The sequence below is a fragment of the Phragmites australis genome, chromosome 1 (assembly GCF_958298935.1).
Source record: "Phragmites australis chromosome 1, lpPhrAust1.1, whole genome shotgun sequence".
In the NCBI taxonomy this organism is placed as follows: domain Eukaryota; kingdom Viridiplantae; phylum Streptophyta; class Magnoliopsida; order Poales; family Poaceae; genus Phragmites; species Phragmites australis.
Genome location: NC_084921.1, coordinates 41,861,360 through 41,883,249, shown reverse-complemented (window position 1 = coordinate 41,883,249; position 21,890 = coordinate 41,861,360). Strand labels below are relative to the sequence as shown.

Below are 21,890 nucleotides of genomic sequence, written 5' to 3'. Positions count from 1 at the left end.
CTTGCATTTGCATATGCATTGAAAGTTATGTCGTAAAGATCACGACTGTACCGGTACGCATCGTACGTTGCCCGAGGAGGGGTGCGATGTAAAAGAAGACATATCATTGCATTCATATGCATTCTTGAAAATTAATAACATTTATATGTTATTGTAGATATGAAGTTACACATGTGGTTGTGATTTTTATTTGAAGTTATTCTTTAATGTTGTTAATACTATCCTAACATGTCTTATATCTTGAGAAAACTGTATTAAATCGATGCTTAATTAACTTGTGGTTTAAATAACTTGTCAAAACAAGTTTGCTTGCTGGGATTTATATCTCACCCTTGCATTACTCTTTCCAGGTATTTGATGCTTGTCGTGAAGGGATGAGAATGTAGCAGCACGTTTTACACTTCATGTCTATATTTTTTTTATCATTGTGCTGTAATAATAAATAAAGTTTAGTTCTTAGAGTCGTACGTTTGAAGTTTAAAGTGTGGTGGTGAAGTTAAATTTAATATTTTTCTTTTTGTTCATGCTAGAATGTTTTTATCCGTTATTGTGATATTCTGCATATCTTGTTTATCTGTGTTAATGCTTTTACGATGCTTATTTTTTTATAGAGAACATGCTGTCATTTTTTTATTATTATAATGATAAATTAAGTTTAGTGACATATCATAATTCTACGACCCTAGATGTTGCAATGACCTATAAACTGTTGAGCTGTAGCTTAACTGCTTAGGCTAGGCCGATGGCCAAGCCAACAAGTGGCTCTCGAGCCAGCTCAAATTCAGCTCGTTAGGCCACGAGATAGGGAGGCAATTCGAACTCGGTTCGTTTAACCTCCGAGCTAAACCAATTCAAGACTAAACTGATTCAGGAGCTCAAGTTTTATTTCGAGAACGTACCACCAATCATGTTCTCCACCTGACCAGCCAACCACGAGCGGTGCGTCCTGCCGAAGTTATCCATCGGGGCAAGCAAACTGCCCGCCCAGACCCCACATCATTGTGCTCGCAAATTGCACCCAGTGGACTCCACTTCACAGCGCGATTCCTGATTTTTTTTATCTAACCGTGATTACTGATTACTTACACTCTCCATGGGTCCCACCCCGCAACAGCAGAAGATACGCACGCTTTAAACTCGTCGGTTCCGTTCATCCGGACCGGCGGGCACCAGCAAAGCGGGGAGACGAAACGACGTACGCCACAGGTACACTTCTTTTACAGGCGGGATGGCGGCTCTGTGCACGCGAAACGTGCAGCGCCTCACGTGCATCCAACACGCCAGCAGCCCAGGGCCCAGGCAGGGGGGCGCGATGCGAGCTAATCATCGCAATGAACAAGTGGTACGAGTACCTCGTGGTGATTATTCCACTGGAGTGCGCAGTACTGCACGGATACATTCTGGCGTCTTATCATCAGCTGGTATCATTAGTGGCGCAGCTTCTGCCGGCGACACGACAAATACATCAGCACCCCCAACAGCAAGCGCGAGGACGCGCGCTAGTAGCGCAACAGGGAAGCGCTCCCAGCCGCTTGTGCCAGACGCCCAGACCGACAGGGACGAGACCCGGTGGGTGCCCATAGCGTCGTGCCACCACGCCCGCCGCAGACGCGCAGACCCCAACGCCTTCCCACTCCTCTGAAGTCTGAACTGATCCTCTCCCACCCCGACGCCGCGGGCGTGAGCCCCGAAAGCACCGCTCGCTCCCACACCCGGCACGAGGACGAGGCCACCCGCCACCCATCCAGCTCAACTCGCCCTCTCCGTCCCTCGCTACCCCCGTGAGACCCTCCAGGATCCAACGAAAAAGGCGAAATCTCCGAACCACACCGCCATAATCACGCGGCGCCCCGGGGCAGGGCTCCTTACCTCAAATGGCCTGGCGGAAGCCAGCGTCTTTTCCCTCGCATCTCAGTGGGTTCTAGGATACGCGCCGTGCCGCCCCGCAATGGCGGCGCCCGACCGTGCCGCGGTGGGGGGCGGGGCTGGGGGCCACCTCCGCGGCCACGCGCACCTCACTAACTGCATCCACCTGCGTCACCACCACGCGCACGGGGGAGGCGGAGGCGGAGTCGGAGGCGCGTCGTCGTTGGGGCGGAGGCGGAGCCCCACTTCCGTGGCGTCCGCGGCGCTGATGCGCGACCTCCTCGCGCTGCAGCGCTCGCGATCGCTCCGCGACCCGTCCACGCGCCGCTCCGTCGAGTCATCCAGGTCCAGGGTGGCGGCCGACCCCGACGCTGACACAAACGACGACGGAGGCGGCGGCGTCGATATCCCCGCCAAGTCCCGGCGCAGCGCCGGCGCCAGCACGACCGGGGCGTTAAAGACGCTCCTCGATCAGCTCGCCGAGAGCCCCCACCCCCATCCGAAACCCGGTCGACGCCCGCCCCGCCGCTTCAAACGCCGGGCCGGCCGCCGCGCCGCCACCGCCAGTAAGCCTCCAGATCGCGCCGACGCGCTCTCCGTTAACTCCAGCTCCCAGGAGGCCGTCTGCGGCAACAAGTACCTGTTCCACGAAGGCGAGGACGATGGCGACGAGCTGCAGCAGCAGTTGTTGCAGGACTCGCGCAACGTGTGCGGCATTCCTTGGAACTGGTCGCGCCTGCACCACCGCGGCAAGTCTATCCTTGACATGGCAGGCTGCAGCTTCTCGTGCGGTCTCTCTGACTCTAGGTCCACGGCGGGGCGAAAATCCGAAGCCGCCGCCGCCACCACCACCTCAGGCGGCCGCGTCAATGCCTCGCGTTCCCTTTTCCCAGTTAAGTCCGAGAGGCTGGCCTCCTCGACCAGCTCGGACTCCGACGCGTTGCCTCTGCTCGTCGACGGGGCCGCCTCTGGTGCGTGCAACCGCATCGGTGGCACTTCCGGGAGCTACTCCGGAGAGCTCGGGATTTTCTCAAACCAGACCAGTGAGATGGACTCCGACTTGTTGTCGGAGGCTCAGTCGGGGCAGAAGCCGCGGGCCTCGCAGCGTGACCATGGGCGGCACAGAAGCCTGACGCAGAAATTCGCGCCGAAGACGTTCAAGGATGTTGTCGGGCAGAGCTTGGTGGTGCAGGCGCTGTCCAACGCCATCCTGAGGAGGAAGATTGGCTTGGTGCACGTGTTCTATGGGCCGCACGGTACAGGCAAGACTTCATGCGCACGCGTCTTCGCCAAGGCGCTCAACTGCCACTCCCCCGAGCACCCCAGGCCCTGTGACTCGTGCACTTCGTGCATTGCCCACAATCTTGGCAAGAGCAGGAGCCTGATGGAGATTGGGCCTATTGGCAACATCGACATGGATGGCATTGTTGATGTCCTTGACAATGTGATGCTTTCACTGGCACCATCACACTACAGGGTGTTTATATTCGATGACTGCGATACATTGCCAGCCGACACTTGGAGTGTCATCTCAAAAGTCGTGGATCGGGCGCCCCGTCGTGTTGTGTTCATCCTCGTCAGTCCTAACCTCGAACTTCCTCACATCATCCTGTCGAGATGCCAGAAGTTCTATTTTCCTAAGTTGAGAGAGTGCGACATTGTTAACAAGTTGCAGTGGATTTGCACGAGTGAAAGTCTAGACGTTGATAAGGATGTGCTGAAGCTAATTGCATCCCGTTCCGATGGATCTTTGAGGGATGCTGAGATGACTCTTGATCAGCTGAGTTTACTGGGGCAGAGGATTTCCTTGTCTCTTGTCCAAGAACTGGTAAGTACCTCACAAGCATCACAATGTCATCTATTTTTTTTAAGCACATTAATCGGTAGTTTCTATGTCTATATTTATTATGGGATGAATAAACATCTTGGTAGCTTTGAGCAATTCTGAAATATGTTATGGAATTAAATAGATAGGAGTGTGCAATTTCAACTTTCACATATAATCTGGACAATGCAAATTGCATGGGCTATTACCTCATTTGTGTATTCTTATTCTTTGCTGAACCTAAGGATGTAACCAATTTAATGCCCCAGTCAGAGATCATATCTCTGTTTTCACTTCGCGCTCTTCATTTTTCAGTTCTACTCTGTAACTAAAACGTTAGTTGCTTGTTCATTTCACAGGTTGGTCTGGTGTCTGATGATAAACTTGTTGATTTGCTTGATTTGGCACTATCTGCCGACACTGTAAACACAGTTAAGACACTACGAGATGTTACAGAAACTGGAGTCGATCCTTTAGCACTGATGTCTCAACTTGCAACGATAATTACTGACATTCTTGCCGGTTCCTATACATTTACGCGAGAAAGACTACGAAGGAAGTTCTTCAAACGTCCTACATGTAAGCAATAGCTTTTTAACAATTGGATAGTTCAGAAATATATATTGTCCTCTATCCTCTCTGTTCTCTTGCATCGACACAACATCCTCTCTGTTCTCTTGCATCGACGCAATATCTTGTGTATACTAATTTCAGTGTTTCATATACCAATCTCAGTGTCAAAAGATGACATGGAAAAACTACGCCAGGCTTTGAAAACACTAACTGAAGCTGAAAAGCAATTGAGGGTCTCTAACGACAAGACAACCTGGCTAACTGCTGCTCTGCTTCAGCTTGCTCCTGATAAACAGTATCTGTTGCCAAGTTCATCAACAAGTACGAGTTTCAACCATGGTGTGTTGGTTGGTTCCTTTCCTGATAGGGATATAGCAAGGAACTTAGCAATTGAGCATAATGGTAACGTGGCAGGCACTTCTTATGGGGAAAGGAGACCTGTTGAACACACAGAAAATAGCCATGTGTTGTCAACCAGTGCTTTCAGAGCAAATGATGTATCTAAACATAGGAAAACCAAAAATGAAATTATTTGGCAAACTGTGCTTGAGAGTATTCAGCCAGACACATTGAGAAGAATGATGGCTAAAGAGGGAAGGCTAAGCTCTGTCAGCCTAGGCACAGGTAAGATTCTAAGTCTGATATCCATATCTATTTTTGTAATGGTTACATCATGCCATAAGTTCCCCAGGACATCTTACTTGAGACTAAGTTTTCTTAGCAGATGAATATATAGATTTAGATCTGAAAGCAGGGAGGGGAAAAATCATGTAGAAGTATTTTTCATAAACATAGTAATCAGACAATATGACAGGTTTCATTTGCTTTTGTATGTGGGTATTGAAGTTAGATGCAGTGCTCATCTATGATTTGCATCTAGGCTCAGTGATTACAACATTTTCTCTCAACGAAGCACCAAATTGCTATTGCTGGGTTGATGACATCCTTTTGTTGTATGCAAACATTAGAATTTTTGTTCTAGTTAAAGCGTATGGAATATAGTAGTGATATATGTAGTTGTAGGTACCTAAGCTCGCCAGCTTCTATTTGCAGTGTCTTGAATTTATTGTTATCTCCTTGCACAAATATTATAAGCTGCAGTACCTTTGACAGTGGTTAATCAGTGTGACATTGCCAAGCTCGATTTGTACACCTTTGTATTGTCTTTTGCTTGGATACTTGATGTAAAGTGCTGTTAGCCTGTCGTTCGAGCAGATCTTTTTTCTAACATCAGCTTCTTTTCTTCCAACAGCACCAACAGTGCAACTAATATTCAGCTCACGTGTCAATAAGTCCAAAGCTGAAAACTACAGAGGACAGATTCTGCAGGCATTTGAGTCTGTTCTTCGTTCTGCTATAATACTTGAAATCCGATATGAATCAAAGAATGATGCGAGATCAGGTCATGCTCCATCGATGTTTCCTTACCCTGAGAATGACTGTTCCAACATGACATTAAGGAGGTCCTTCAGTAAACATAGTCCGCTCTCATCTGGAGGTGAGAATCTAATTAGGAGGCTTAAAAAGGACAGTGTTGTGAAGAGAGCTAGCTCTAGTAAGACTAGATGGATGCAATCTGATCCCCACATATTAACGGAAGGTGAAATCATTGAAGTTGGGCCTTCTCACATGCATGGGCATGCTCAAACAAAGAATGGTGCTCTTGACATAAATGAAAGAAGAACGGAGAATGTATGGGAAGAAGCTTTGTCATCACCAAACCAAGGGAGCACGGTTAATCTAAGAGGAAGAAATGGGAATAGACAGCGCCGACAGAACAGCTTAGTAAAAGGGAAGGTATCTCTTGCTCATGTTATTGGGAGGGCAGAAGCTTGTTCTCAACGAGGAGGCTGGTCTAAACGAAAAGCTATCTCAATTGCTGAAAAGCTAGAGCAAGAGAATTTGTAAGTAACATCATATGATTAATTCATGCTTCTCAAACAATCAACGTGTCTTATATAGGGAGTAATACTTCCACATTTTCATTTAGAAATAAAAAAATCTAGCTAAATTACACATCTTCAATTGCACTGTATAAAAATGCAATGGCAATATCCAACACTAATATTTTTCCTAAAATCACAAGCTGTCGAGTTGTTAATACTCCATGCCACTGTAGCAGACAAGTTTCATTTGGCTATTCAGGTTATACATTTCTACTTCTTGGAGTATGATGTTTCACTGGGATATATTTGTGCACAGGAGATTGGAGCCTAGATCAAGTAGTCTACTTTGTTGGAGAACTTCAAGAACTCGACGGAAGGTAATCTTTCATGTTCATATCATGTCATAATCTGTTGGTTCTCACTAAAGTCAGTGTTAATGTTAGCTTAGTCTAAGAAAACTCCTGATCTCATTTGCCGGTCATTCTAAAAAATCTTCAGTATATATTGTGAAACTATAGCAACAGCCAACAGGCCATGGTTGGTCTCAAATGTCTTTTCAGTGGATGGTACCTGGACTCTGGATAGTTCAGTAGCTCCCTTTTGAACTGGACGTGCACAACTGGAGTGCTTGTCTTTTGGTACCTAAAAAGTCAAACTATTAAAACTTTGAATATCAATATCTCTTAAGTATATTAGTAAGATTGAACATGTGAAAACAATTTGTATGAAAAAACTTTTTCATAATGTTATAACTTACTAGGTTTTATATGTACATTTCAATAGCAATTAGTAATCAAAGTTGTGGTTTGAAGACTGTGTTGCTGTTCAAAACAACAGTCTTTTGCGAGGATGTCTGACCAATTGGCATTTCTCGGCAGCTCTCTTCAATTAAGGTCAAGAATCGAAGGTCGCGAGCTGTATCAAGGCTTATCTTGTGTGGAAGATGCATTTCCACAAAGTCTCCGAGATAGAAGACATTATTCAACCGTAGGTTTTACAAGCTGTTAACTAAGCGTTCATAATTTATTCAGTCTGTACCTTGCTGTAGCCGTGTCAGTTTGTAGGTCCCCCCCCCCCCCTCTATTCTGTATATTGCTTGACATGTAAAAGAGCCATGATAGAAATGTAGCAAATTCTTTTGCCAAAATGCTTTGTAATTTTTTTGAAGGCCAACCAAAATAAAACCTGCATTTGGAAGCTTCTCTAATAAAGGTCTTGGTCTCCATGCTCCATAGTCCATACTGCTTAGTCGCACGGTTGGGCTGCATTCGCCGTTCAATTACAGCGCAGTTATATGCTGTGCCATTTACCTCTTCATCTTTATCTTTATAAGTTGAATATTCCAATTCAAGCTTTTTACCGGGTATTAATGTCCTTTTAACTAAATAGTATGCCTTTTCTTCAGTCAAATTCTGGTTACTGAGCTTGAATCAAAAAATAAATGATTTTCTACGTAGCTCATGTGTAATATGTAGAACTTCATCAAATTTCCATTAAGTTAATCTAGCATGTCTGTGATGTTAATCTAGCAAGTTTGTGATGTTGAGTATTTTTTTATGCTTCATCGTCAAATATACTGTCAAATATACTGTATATTGTAGTTGTAGTGTGGTCACTCATTTGTAATCGGATCCAATTCCTAACATAATATGATTGTTAGGGCTATGAAACAAATAAATTATAAAAAATGATTTTGTACAATATGATTACCTAGGTGGTGTTGTTTCTGGTTCTATATTGCACTTATTGCAATGATACTTGTTGCCTATCTTAGCACACATTTTATTGCAAACTTTGTATGACATGTATCAACAAAAATAATTATCTAATCTATCGATGACATGTACCACCAAGAATAATTATCTAATCGATCGATCATAGCTCTTGATGTAAATACAAAATCCTACAATGTGAAAATCATATGTTAGTTCTTCAAATATCTTAATTTAATAACCACATTAAACTGCTAAATATGGTGCATGTTTAATCATTATTCAAAAAAACCATAGATGATGGGTTGTCTAGTCTCATTTGTCTTGTCTCATTTGAGTAATGTCTAACAAAGTTCTTCTGTTGTAAAACATTTGCTCCTCTATAGTACCCTGTGTATATTTATCTACCTCCATCAACTTTGCTACCTTTCTTTAAATTGGAGACTATAAAATATAATGTATTCGGATGAAGAAATACTAAAAATTTGCATTGTAATTTGGTAAAAAAGGGTCAACATTTAGCATGCCTGACAATAAGCTTCCGGGTTTCAGGTATATCTAAATTTGTATATAATCTTGTGTCGTTATCTGATTTCAATGATTTAAAAAATAGCTGATCTATTTTTGAAAAATATAAATATGTTAGTGTTTATAAACTTGGAAATATGATAATACATTGTAAACAAATTGAAATTATCTTGAAGTCCATCCACCATTGTTGATGTAACTATTACAACTGTTTGCTTCCTAATACAATCTTCAGTTAAACAATGAGCTAAATTTCCCCATAATGTTATCTTGCCTGTTTGATCCCTGAAATTTTTGTGCCATAGTATACAATTTTTAATCCAAAATGCAAAAAAACTAAACCCATCGTTTCTAGTAAACTAAATTTAAGACAAACAAGCATGCTTACTTTGCAATCAAAAGTTTAATCTCGCAAATGTCCCTTTGTCACGGATTGGCGGTGTTTTTCATTATCATTCTAGTTTCAACTTTCTTAATCTTTGTGAGTAATCCAATAACATATGTAGATTTAGGTAGTAATAGTTATTACATTAAAAAAATTAATATATAAAGAAATAATATTTAAAACTATATAGGACATAATGGTAAATTTACTTGAGCATTGCTTATCACTATTTCTTAATTCTGGTAGTGTATCTCTAGAGGAAAACTCAAAGTAATAGCTCTGAAACTTATTTGACTGCTCTTCCATTTCCTTGACATTTGTATTGTAAATGAATACTATTTTAAGTGTATTCTTAACTGGACAATACCTGTTATCTTCTTGGACCTTGAAATTGCTAAATGCATATGTAGAACCCTCGTTTAGTTTTGGTTTATAACTGTTAATCAAGTTCTTCCATATAGTAGCGTGAATTGTTTCACCCTGTCAAATAAATATTAATTTCATAAACATCAGTGAAATTATTAACTTAAGGAAAATGATATGTCTAGGTGTCTTAAATCATAAGGGGTACAATAATACCTGACCATCCATAAGAATCATATCTAAGCTCATAAGTTCCTCAATTGTAAAGTTATTTGACTCCCGCATTCTAATCACTTTCACTTTAATGTTCCATGCTAGTTCACATGTTCTGACATATATTTTTGGGCAAAAATGCAACCCTCCCCCCCCCCCCAAGTCACTTGAATTTTGACTTTCCCCTTCAAAAATTGTTTTGTTGCAAAAAAAAACCTAAAAGTTTGACTTTGTTGAAAAAACTCCCAAACATTTAAAAAAATAAAAAAATTACAAACACATTCTATAAAAAACTAGAGACAATTCTAAGACCTTTTGTGAAATTTGTTTTCAAAAATAATATCATTTGCATCATATTTCATGGAGAGGAAGTTTGGGGAAAAAAAAAGAAAAATATGCAGCTCATTTATTAACTCATGTTATTTTAACTTTGTCATGTCTACCATTATTTTTACTACATAAATAATTGTTTAAGTAAACTAATAAAAGTGGTTTCACTAATTTTGGGGGTGTTATGGATTAGTTATGAATTAATCTATCTGCAACACATTTACTCAATCCTGCATGTTACAATAACTATTTCAAAATTTCATGTATTTTTAGAAGATAGAGGATCATGTAAGAAGACTAAAAAATTGTTTCATGATTTTTGGATTAGTAAATAATTAACTATGCATTTAACTCGAATTAACAAATGAGCTGCACGTTTTTTTTTTCAAACTTACTCTCCATGAAATGTGATGCAAAGGATATTATTGAAAACAAATTTCACAAAAGGTCTTAGAATTGTCTCTAGTTTTTTTTTAGAATTTTTTGTGAGTTTTTTAAAAAAAATTGAATTTTTGGGGGTGTTTTTGCAACAAAACCAAACCTTTGGGGTTTTTTTGCGACAAAACAACTTTTGGGGGAGAAAATCAAAATCCAAGTGACTTTTAGGGGGGCAGGGGGTTTTGCATTTTTCCCTATATTTTTGTATGCCATAGTGTCGATTCCTGTAAAAATAATTGAAGATATGACAATATATGATATGATAGCGTCTATCATTGTCAATAGTTAGCAAAATCATTTTGCATTCATCTAAAGTAATTATATTGTTGCAAAACTGAATTTCATAATGCACGTGCTTAAGATTTAGAAGAATTCAAGGTATTAATGTGTTCACTTTTGCTTTATATGTTAACACCTGACCTCTAAAAGAATGGATGGAGATGAATTAAAAAGGTTGCTAATGTTCAAGAAATCAATCAAAATAGTTAAATGAGCTAATGGGATTCCAGGTAAATACTATACTCCAGTTATTTAAACTTTATTGTGCAAATGCTTGATTAGCTTGGTAGTACATCATAATTGACCAGAATTTTCTGTTATTCAGTAAGGAATTGCTGTAGCGGTTGTTTTCTTGGCATCTGTTTGTAATATTTTGTTGGACGTGTCATAAGAGGCCAATCATTTATACACATGGGAGCTAATGCTTACGGTAAATAATCTGTTATAATTTGTTAAGTTGTCCATCATTCTTCTATGAGTGCATCTAGAAGAACATAGAAAATTAAGATTATAGGTTTTAGATTGAGGATATGAGTTTTCATCTAACTTATAGCAAATTGAGCTTGCAATTCTAATCTTTTAATGATTCTATGCTATCTTACATATCTCTCCTGTCACATCTATGAACCAAATCCAAAAGTAGAATAATTTGGCTTTTCAAGTCCTATAATTTGTTAAGCTCTCCATCATTCTTCTATTAGTGCATCCGGAAGAATATAGAAAATTAAGATTGTAGATTTTAGGTTGAGGATATGAGTTTTCATCTAACTTCTAGCAAATTGAGCTTGCAATTCTAATATTTTAATGATTCTATGCCATCGTACATATCTCTCCTGTCACATCTATGAGCCAAATCCAAAAATAGAATAACTTGGCTTTTCCAAGTTTTTAGGTTACAGTCAGTTATCTTGCACAAATTTTATGTTATTGTCTTGCTTTAGCAGGGCTTTACATCATGCACAGCAGGCTAAGAAGTTGATATTTGTTTCTTATAAGATATCAATAAATCAAGTTTCAAAGTCAAGTAATCAAGTTGTCAAGTTAATGCAATGATTAACATATGTTTCCAGAGTCAGCATGATAAAGGCAATATACAGCTATGAGTAAGTAAATTTGCGTCTAATTTCTAATCAATACTAATTTTAGATAGTTCATCTTTTACTTATTTAAATAAACTTACCAGTCAGATGCTGATCAAATAAACAGATGTTGGAAGACCACAAAAAAAAATGAAGGAAAAAATGCAAAAATTTCCCCCAAAGTCATTTGGATTTTGACTCCCCCCACCACAGAAGTTTTTTTTTGCAAAAAAACACCCTAAAAATTTGGCTTTGTTGCAAAAACCCACCCAAAAATTCAAAAAATCAAAAAATCAAAAAATTCTTAAAAAAATTAGAGACAATTCTGAGACCTTCTGTGAAATTTGTTTTTTCAAAAATAGTATCTTTTGCATCATATTTCATGGAGAGGAAGTTTGGAAAAAAAGAAAAATGTGCAGCTCATTTATTAACTCATCTTATTTTAACTTTGTCATGTCTACCATTATTTTTCCTACAAAAATCATTGTTTAAGTAAACTAATAAAAGTAGTTTCACTAATTTTGGGGGTGTTATGTATTAGTTATGAATTAACCTATATGTAACACATTTACTCAATCCTGCACGTTACAATAACTATTTCAAGATTTCATGTATTTTTAGAAGATAAAGGATCATGTAAGAAGACTAAAAAATTTGTTTCATGATTTTTGGATTAGTAAATAATTAACTATGCATTTAACTCGAATTAATAAATGAGTTGCACGTTTTTCTTTTCTTTTCAAACTTTCTCTCCATGAAATATAATGCAAAGGATATTATTTTTGAAAAAAAAAATCACAAAAGGTCTTTGAATTGTCTCTAGTTTTTTTTTACATTTTTTTGGATTTATTTTTGAATTTTTGGGAGTGTTTTTGCAACAAAACAATTTATGTGGAGGAAAATCAAAATACAAGTGACTTTTGGAGGGTTTTGCATTTTTCCTAAAAATAAAAGGCCAGTTGATCAGGATGCTACACCAGAGCAACCAGATGGTTGTGGTGCAGCTAGGTTGATCCCGACAAAAATCTTGGACAGACGTGAGAATAACAAAATCCGGCACCAAAACCAATATGACAAAACAAACTGATAGATTCTTCTGCACTGCCCAACCAATACAGGTCGACCAAAATCCATCAAGGAGACGAAGATGTCAGATACTTCCGCAATGCACAACCAAGAGGGTCAACAAAGATTACAAATACCCTGCAACAAAACTGCAGCGCCAATACAGCTCGATGGAGAAATAAAAGCAATATTGTAGAACTTCGTCATATATTTTTTTAATATATAGGCCTCTCAACCGAGCATCCTTTGAACCAGATTGAACCTGTACCACCAAGACAAACTCTGAAGCCAGATTGAACTTGGATTCTTTGATAAAAAAAATCCTTTCCAAAAATGAGTGTATGATCCAAATAGATAGCAATATCCAATTCGGTTACATGTGCTTACCGTCCAAAAAGATAGCCAGATTGAACTTGGACTCTTCGATTAAAAAAATTCCTTCCAATTACATGTGCGTACGATCGAAATAGTTAGCAATATCCAATTCGGCTTTTTTTTTTAAACCATTATGGCAACTTTATTGCAAATCAAATAACCATAACATCATTCGTTAATAGCGCCACAATAAAATCAGGAGGTTCCTCATGCCAAACAATCCACAGAGGCCTTTTCAAACTACTCCCTCTGTTTCGCAATGTTTTTTCACATCCATCATTATATACAAACAAAGAAATACTGAAATCGAGTGAAAAAATACATAGAGATAACCATGCTACCCCTAATCAATACAAGAATAAGAGTAACTTACCAGTGTTGGAGTAAATGCATGCATGCACTCAAGGGTATAACAGAAAAATAGACCATAAAGCATCCTTGATTACCGCAATAGACAAACAATTTGAGACAGATACTCCCGAGACCATGGACAAATATTGCGAAACGGAGGGAGTACAAGCTAAAGTATGTGCTACCTTATTGGTTTTCCTCAAACAATGTTGAAACACCACGTTAGAAAATCCGCGACACATAAACATGCATTCTTCATAAATAGTTGCAGCCGGACCGAAGAAATTGCCACCCTCCTTTATAATGTTGATCACTTCCGTACAATCAGAATTAACCACAACGGAGTTGCTATTGGGGAACGGGCATGCTACACTAGGCTAAAAAAAATTCTATCATATTCATCAGGAAATTATGCTAGTAGGAGATCATAGATTGTTACCGCTCGACGCGTACTGCAGCAGAAGAAGAGTTGGAGTAGACTGATCCAACGTCGTGCGCGTCAAACTCCTCGAAAAGCTTCTCGATCAGATCCACAACCAACCCCGCGCAGGTGGTCACGCTCCTCGACCAACTCCGAGCAGGTGGTCGTGCTCCTCGACCAACCCGAGCAGGTGGTCGTGCTCCTCGACCAACTCCGAGCAGGTGGTCGCGCTCATCGACCAACTCGCCGAGAACATCAGCGTCACAATAGCAACAACGCCTCTACAATATCCACACGTACTAGGTAGAAATGCCGAGCGTCGATGTACTAGCACCGCACGCGCGGCTAGGATTTTGGAGATCGTGTGGAAGGCTGCGGCTAGGGTTTTAGAGTGGCTCAATCTCCGCACGGGCTACCCATATCTCTCCTTATATAGAGCTCCCCAATGAGCTCCCACGTTGGAAGCCCTTTAAAACTTTAATTTCTCATAGATCACAATCCAATCAAAACTCATATACGAATCCAATTCGCATGTTTTATTTCAAAATATTAAGTGCGTGACCCGTTAGGTTCATGTATAAACGGCTACGACCCAGAACCCTTCCCAAACCGAAATCAAAAGCGGTCACTAACAGGACATGTTGACTCCCGAGTATACATAAAAGATCATATCGGCTGAACTTTGATTTACACATGCACCGATCCCTTCGTCTCATAATACCAGTCAAGCTCAAGGCGAGATACGTGTCACCCTTGTGATAGCCCGACCATTCACTCGATCAAGTAGTGAATTTATCATGATTAACTCTTTAATCATATTGGCATGACCATGCACTTTCTCAATCCAACTACCTCGAGAGATCTAGAGATATCTCTCCTGTTATCAAGGAGGAGCAAATTCCATCTTGATCGCTTATACCCTACGATATGTTTCATGACAAACTCGAAAACTACCTTTATGACTACTCAGTTACAGAATAACGTTTGACAGCCTCAAAGAATATCACTACACATTCTGAAAATCAATGAAGATCTTAGATCTAAGGATCCTGCAGGTACACAATTTGAGATAACAATTGATGGCACATTATAAATAACAATCCCAGCAGTATCTCAATGTAAATCTATCAAACATCATGTTCTCTAACATAAATATCCACATTAATATCTGATATCTCTATACTTATGATCCATAAAATATGATCATCAATTAATACATGTGCTGATCTTATATATCATCATAATTATATGCGACTAGGGATCGATTAAGAATAATATCATGATATAAATAAAGAGTTTCATAAACAAGTCACATACTTATCAATTAATATAAACGATAGTCATTCTTGAAATAACACATTATTTGATAGTACATGAATATAGACGTACGATATAATCATCTCTATAATTACCTCTAGGATATATCACTTTCAGTTACAACCTACCTGTTCAGCCAATATGAGCCCATCACGAAGTGCTCATACCTCAGCGTTAGTTGCATCTGCAACGTAGTCAATACCACAACTACTAGCAGCAATGAAGAAGCCCCCATCATCAGGAAGCACTGCTCCTGTTGCACCCAATCCTTAATCAATGCTGAAAGAAGCGTCGACATTCAACTTCACGTAACCCTCAGCAGGCAATTGCCATCCATGGCGTTAATACCAGAACTTTTCTTTCTCACCTTCACATAACTTAGAGCCAGTACAGAGATCCCCTGGGCCGACCTGATGGGCTTTTGCACCGGTTCATCGTGTGTAGCTTTCCTCCTCTCCCACCAGACATACCAGGTGGTTGTTGCGATCAGCTCGTTTCTCCCAACCCCCGGCAGCAGCGAAGCCATCGCGTTGTGGTCATGCAACAGGAACTCTAACACCGACGACCCCGCCCTGTCCACCATGCAGGCGTCTTGCACAATCTGGTTCATCCCCATCAGCTCCCATATCTATTTGACTCACGGGCACTCAAACAGGGCATGTTTAATATTTTCACAAGCGAGTGTGCACAAAGAACACTGACCTGACCTGATGATATGCTGGTTTGCTAGAACGCCAAGGCACATAATGGCTCCCAGAGGAGCTCTCCAATAGAATATCTTGATCTTCACCGACACCTTCAAACCCCAGATAGTACTCCACATTGGGTTCACTTCAGATGTGCTGAACAAATTAGTACACCGAAGTTTCCTCCCATGTTGAAAGTCCCACTCGCAATAATAAACAGATTTCATTGAGAAAATCCCTATTTTAATATGACTCCAAGCAACAAAATCCTCCATTCTCCCAGTAGCTAGCGGAATATTCAAGATCCATTGTTCATCAATCGGCCAAAATATGTCGCTGACAAGTTCTTCGTCCCAAGCACCTGTCTCCTCATCCATAAGCTCAAACTTTTGTTAAAACAATGGCTCCTCTTCTAGTAAATATTTTCCTCGTAGGGCTATTAGGGATCCAAGGATCATCCCAAATATTAATTTGAGGACCATCTCCCACTCTCCAGATGTACCCTTTTTTGAAAGTTTGGATTCCCGCCCATAGGCTTTGCCACGTATACAAGCTTCCTTTTTTTTAACTCAGCATTCAGTAGATCACCTGAGGGGAAGTATTTAGCTCAAAGCACCGAAGCACAAAGGGAGTCAGGTTCACACAAGAGTCACCAACACTGTCGTGCTAGCATAGCAAGATTGAAGTAATGCAAATCTCCGAAACCCATGGCACCATGCTTTTTTGGTATACACATCTTCCACCAAGAAAACTAGTACATATGCTTTTGTTGTTCATCATCTCCCCACCAGTACTGGGACATAGCATCTGTGATCCCTTTGCATACTTGTTTGGGGAGCTTGAAGACTGACATAACATAAGCCGGTATTGCCTGAGCTACTGCTTTCAGTAGCACCTCTTTTCCACCATAAGAAAGCTTCTTTTCCTTCCATCCACTCAAACGGTTGCACACTCTATCCCTGAGATGCTGAAAGTAGTCCATCCTGTCTACACCCACCAAAGGTGGTAGACCAAGATACTTATCTGTAATTGCTTCAGTCATAATATTAAGAGCCGTACAAACCTCCACTCTTGTCTCCACCGCCATGCACGTGCTAAAAAAGATACTCCCTCCGATTGTAAGTGTAGGTTGTTTTAGACTTATGCACAAGGATTAAGAAAGTAGATCAAATGATCTTGTTACCCTTCATTTATTCTGCATTAGAAAATATAACTCATTCATTTATGAGAGTGATAGCATTTATTAAATAAGGGCAAGACGGAAACAAAAGAGAAAAAAATACATAGAAGTTCGAGAATGACTTATATTTAGATAATAGTTGAGGAGGCTAAAACGAACTACATTTGCAACCAGAGGGAGTACTAGACTTGGCTTCGCTTACCAACTGACCCAAAGCCGCACAATAAAGGTCAAGAGCTCGGCGCAAGCTAGTAGCATTCTGTAAATCCACCTTCATAAGAATTAAGGAATCGTCTGCAAACAAGAGGTGAGACACTGTCGGAGTTGTTTTGCAGACTTTAAGACCCATTAGATGTCCTACATCCTCCTCATTCTTCAATAAACTTGTTAGACCTTACGCACAAAGTAGAAGGAGATAAGGGGATAGGGGTCTCCCTGGCGCAACCCCCGGGAAGGTGTGATACATTCAGATTGAAAGGAATTCAATTGCACCTAATATTTGACAGTCGAGACGCATGTTATAACGAGATCCACCCAAGTACCATGAAATCCCAATTGCATCAAAATCTTCCTTAAGAAACTCCACTCCACCTTGTCATATGCCTTATGCATATCAAGTTTTACAGCACATGAGCCATATTTACCCACCCTTTTCTTCTTGATGGTGTGATAGCTCTCATATGCGACCAATACATTATCCGTGATCATTCGCCCAGGGACAAAAGCACTCTGCGTAGGAGAAATTAATTCTGGCAAGATAGTCTTTAGACGTTGAGCTAGCACCTAAGAGATTACCTTGTATACCACATTACAGAGACTGATCGGGCGGAACCGACTCATTACCTCTGGAGAATCTACCTTTGGGATTAACACAATCATAGTATTATTCCAACCCTCTGGTATTACCCCTGAGTTCATCGCTTGCAACACTTCATCAACGAGATACTCTCCAAGGATATGCCAGAAGCGTTTGTAAAAATCCACATGCAGCCCGTCAGGCCCTGACGCCTTCAAATCCCCAATATTAAACATCACCTTCTTGACCTCCTCCCTGGTATAGGGAGCCAAGAGCACATTATTCATCTCATCACTTACACAGGGCTTAACCTTACTTATAGTCAGATCCAATTCGGTTACATGTGCTTACCGTCCAAAAAGGTAGTCAGATCGAACATTCGAACTGCTAATTCGATATGGATTTTTTGGATAAATTTAGATTGTTAGATGTTCATAACGATAAGTAGTATAGGTTCTTTTTTTTATTAACGTGGTAATTTCATAATCTCAAGAGCGAACGTGAAGGCTTTTTTCACTCAAATATTAAGATAATAGATTGAAAAAGGAAAAGAAAATTCCCACGGGCATTGAGGGATTGACCCTGGCGGATGTACAGTACCAGCTTTAGGGTCGTGTAAAGTATAACCCCAATAACTAGGGCCTAGCCCATTGTGCTTCTCCGTGTCCACGTGAGGTGACTCCAGCGGGACAGCCCATCTTGCGATTGTGTTCTAAATGGCCTCAGCTTCCAGGCCCACGGCTCCAAGCTTAGGCCGCGACCCCAGATTTCTCAAACATCACACGCTCAAAAGTGCTGATGACCCTCAAGGCCTCAACAGTACTTTTTTTTGGGGGTGAAATTGATCCCACATGAAGGAATCTAAAGAGGACCTTTGGAGGATCAAAACAAATGATATGAACTATTTTTTTCCTCTAATTAGACATTCAAATTAACACATCCAGCAACAGAATTCATATTCCTCTTGACAACATAACTTATACACCTCATTTCTATTCAAAGATATATATCAATATGCCATTGTTATAGAAGTAAAGTTGCTTCAACACATCCTAAATAACAAACTCAATGCCATTTAAAGTCAAATTGGAGCCAGATGTTCCATGCATAATTAGACAAAATTGCACGTCCCCATTGATCTTATGATCATGCAACATCTTGAATAAGGCCTCAAGGCTCAAAATAACACCACCAGAACTGTCCAAGAGGGGAGACCTTACGGTGAACAGTTATGCCTGCTGCAACTAACTCCTTCAGATCCTCTGCTGTTGCCGTTGAATGAATCTAACCAATAACCCGAGGCTCGTATATTATCATACATCATGTCAGATTGTTCAGCGTGAAGTTCCAGATAGGTAAGCAACTCTGCATGAAATACTCCGGTGTCAGGTGACCGGAAGAAGTTAGTTCAGGTGATGACAGCAAATGCAAGTATTATCAGCCAGTTGATCAAAAGTTGAAAACCTTTGTAAGCCCAGCAACAGAAGTTTATAGGTTCAAGATTGAGTTGCATCAAAACCAACCTGATGAACTGGGGGTTTCATTTGCTCATAGTAGTCGATAGATAAAAGTTCCAAAAAATGGAACAAGAGGACATGAAGGCAACACGAGCAGACAAAGGAATCATCCTGGTGCACGTATAAAAAACTAGCATAAGAACCAGCTGCAATGCTCTAGTGGACTAAGTAACGATTAAATAGCCATATAGTCTAGCCTTAATTGTACTAGAAATATCTGAGCTAAATATTAAAATGAGAAGATGTGTCCATACCCAAAGTTGACAATCGATACAGGAATCCAAAACTTAAACCCTGCGATATTAACAAAGTGAAGCATACCATAATATCACTTATTTCTGTTCAAGAAACTTAAAGATAATACATTCAGGCAGAAGGATTACCATATAGAAGTGTAGGAAGGGCATCATTCTGATATTTAGATGGCAGTTCTGACAGTTTCCCTAACCATAAGTTGTTCCAAGCAAAAATTACAGCAATAACACAAGGACCAAGCACGATCTGGTTCAGTATGACCTGAAATGACAATAGTTATAAGAAAACGATATTTGTGTGTAAATGCTTAAGTAGCCCAACACATTAGGTTACAATAGAGGATGCAAAGCATACCTTAGCGGACAAATTTGCAAATGTCTGTTTGGGCATACACCGATCAAGGAATTGATACCATGCATATGAACCTGGACCATAAAGAAGAAATCCATAGGAAGCCATACGAAGTGCACGAAGCCAATCGTGGTTCAACAGTATGTCTGGTATCAGTCCCTGAAATGAGACACCTCAACAGATATAAGAATTCATAATGTGCTGTGCTATGGGAGGAGTCACTAAAATGTTCAATATTACATAATACCAGCGCAGCGTTCTCGAAAAAAGCATAATGCCAGCGCACTATATGTACTAGCTAAAAATTTGCCACGGTAGTGCAGGATCACACTTGCACTGCACATGGTACATACTTGAGCATTACAATTTAATCTGCATTTAGTGCAAGACAAAATATTGAAGAAGAACTAAGTTGAGGTGGCATCTGTTCTGGTCTCGGTCCTTAAGATACAGTCATCCAAAACACAAATCGATAGGAATTTAAGTTGCGTTCATGCTTTCTATTCACAACACTACGAATCGCAAGCCCGTCCTTAGCTTCCAAATCCGTTAAGGATTCAGGACATAACTGAGATGCAGGATAAAGGGGGTGACCTTGCTCTCGGATCCGGCACCGCGGGTTCGGCGGTCGACGATGCGGCGGCGGACTTGCGCGATGGTGTCGCCGGTGAAGGTGAGAGAGGCTGCAGTGGCCGCCTGCCTGAAGGGGAACCCGATGTGCCAGCCGCGGCTCTGGCCGATGGACTCGGACGACGACGACGAGAGCGGCTCCCGCGGGGGACCGCGGCGGCGGCCGCGGGGGTCAGTGCTGCGTCTGCCGCGGCGACGGGAGTCAGACTTGCGGCGGAGAGACGGGAGGTTCCACCACCAGTCGCCGCCGCTCCCGATGGCCTTCATCTTCGCGCCGCGGCGGCGGCGTGAGAGTGGGGAGTGCTCGAGGCGTGCGACAGAGTGTGGCCGCTTTGGTGGATACGGAGCTTGAGGAGGGGATGCTCCAATATAATGTCGAGAGGCTCCGAATGCTCCAGGGGTCAGTGTCCCCGCGAGTGGGCCCGCCTGTCAGTGTGGGCTCTTTGTGGGCTCCATTCGGGCCCACCAGACGGCCTCTCGGGTTCTAAGAAGCAACGGCTCTTCGAGGAACACAGACGTTCACAAAAGGCCTTCTACCCACGGCCCGCGCTGAATGGGCTGCTTACTATTTCCCGGGCTGAGCGCCGCGCCGGCCAATAACTGGGCCGGACAAAATTTACTCATCCTCCTGCCCACTCGCGATTGTTCCAGTGGGGCGAGGCGACTGGGAGCGGAGGTTCTCGCCGTGGATTCGGCCGGCCCCCTCACCTTCGACGGTCTCCCGGCGTCGGAGGGTGGCTCGGCCCGCAAGTGGTTTGTAGTGTTTTTCTCGTAGCTTAGCTGTTAGGTTAGTATGTGTGTGTATATGTGCGAGCATGTTTGTTTGGGTGGGATGTTTTTCATCTCCGGTTCTGCTAGTCGTTTTCTTTGAGTCGTCGGTTCTCAGTTTGGTGGCGTCTAAACTATAGTTTGGCACTCTATTTTTTCAGCTGAGGGTGAAGATGCTGTCCTTTTGGATTGTTTAGTCGATCGACGATTCAAGGTCATCGTGGTGCTTGGGGCACCAGATCCTATGTCTTTCGGCGATGAGATGGCCGATGGCCGTCAAGAAGTGTCTGGGTGTTCAACATTTCAAGAGCATATCGAGTCTGATGTGTTGATCGATGGGTAATGAAAAACTTCAAAACTTCTTCATTGAGATGGATCTCAGCTTCAAGCTACAAACTTGACGTGTACTCCACGATTGGGAGATCGTTGCAAGGACCAAGGTGTGATTTTTGTTTTCCTCATAGAGGTATTTGTAAGGACTGCAACGCAATACTCTCAATATATGTCAGAAATGCAACCCGGTTTTCTAAAAACACTACAAACATTTTTATTTTTATATTTTTTTTAAATTAAAAAATGCAAATATATGCATCAGTTTTGAAATTTTACAACTTTATACTTCTATAAAATAATATTCGCAATTTTTTGATTTAAAAAATAAAAAATCCACGAACTATTGTGTGTTGGCTAGTCGCTGCATA

At 41.3% G+C, this 21,890-nt stretch overlaps 2 protein-coding genes across 3 annotated transcripts; one reads left to right on the top strand and one right to left on the bottom strand.

The window, feature by feature from the left end:
• Nucleotides 1-1,548: 1,548 nt before the first annotated feature.
• LOC133919807 (protein STICHEL-like 4) lies at nt 1,549-7,488 on the top strand. 2 transcript variants are annotated; one of them, XM_062364329.1, is made up of 6 exons: nt 1,549-3,694; nt 4,051-4,270; nt 4,427-4,888; nt 5,526-6,168; nt 6,467-6,527; nt 7,029-7,488. In XM_062364329.1, exons 1-6 carry the CDS (start codon nt 1,949-1,951, stop codon nt 7,119-7,121), a joined length of 3,225 nt encoding a protein of 1,074 aa, XP_062220313.1. In that variant the 5' UTR covers nt 1,549-1,948; the 3' UTR covers nt 7,122-7,488. The 2 variants fall into 2 exon arrangements, with proteins under 2 accessions (XP_062220313.1, XP_062220305.1); XM_062364321.1 differs by having other exon boundaries at nt 1,550-3,694; nt 5,517-6,168; nt 7,029-7,486.
• An 11,111-nt stretch (nt 7,489-18,599) lies between these two features.
• LOC133919799 (uncharacterized) lies at nt 18,600-20,759 on the bottom strand. The gene is made up of 6 exons (XM_062364308.1): nt 20,386-20,759; nt 19,795-19,950; nt 19,569-19,701; nt 19,440-19,479; nt 19,192-19,296; nt 18,600-19,033 (listed from the first exon to the last, which is right to left on the bottom strand). The coding sequence occupies exons 1-5, from the start codon at nt 20,686-20,688 to the stop codon at nt 19,209-19,211; spliced, it is 720 nt and encodes a 239-aa protein (XP_062220292.1). The 5' UTR covers nt 20,689-20,759; the 3' UTR covers nt 18,600-19,033; nt 19,192-19,208.
• Between the last annotated feature and the right edge of the window lie 1,131 nt (nt 20,760-21,890).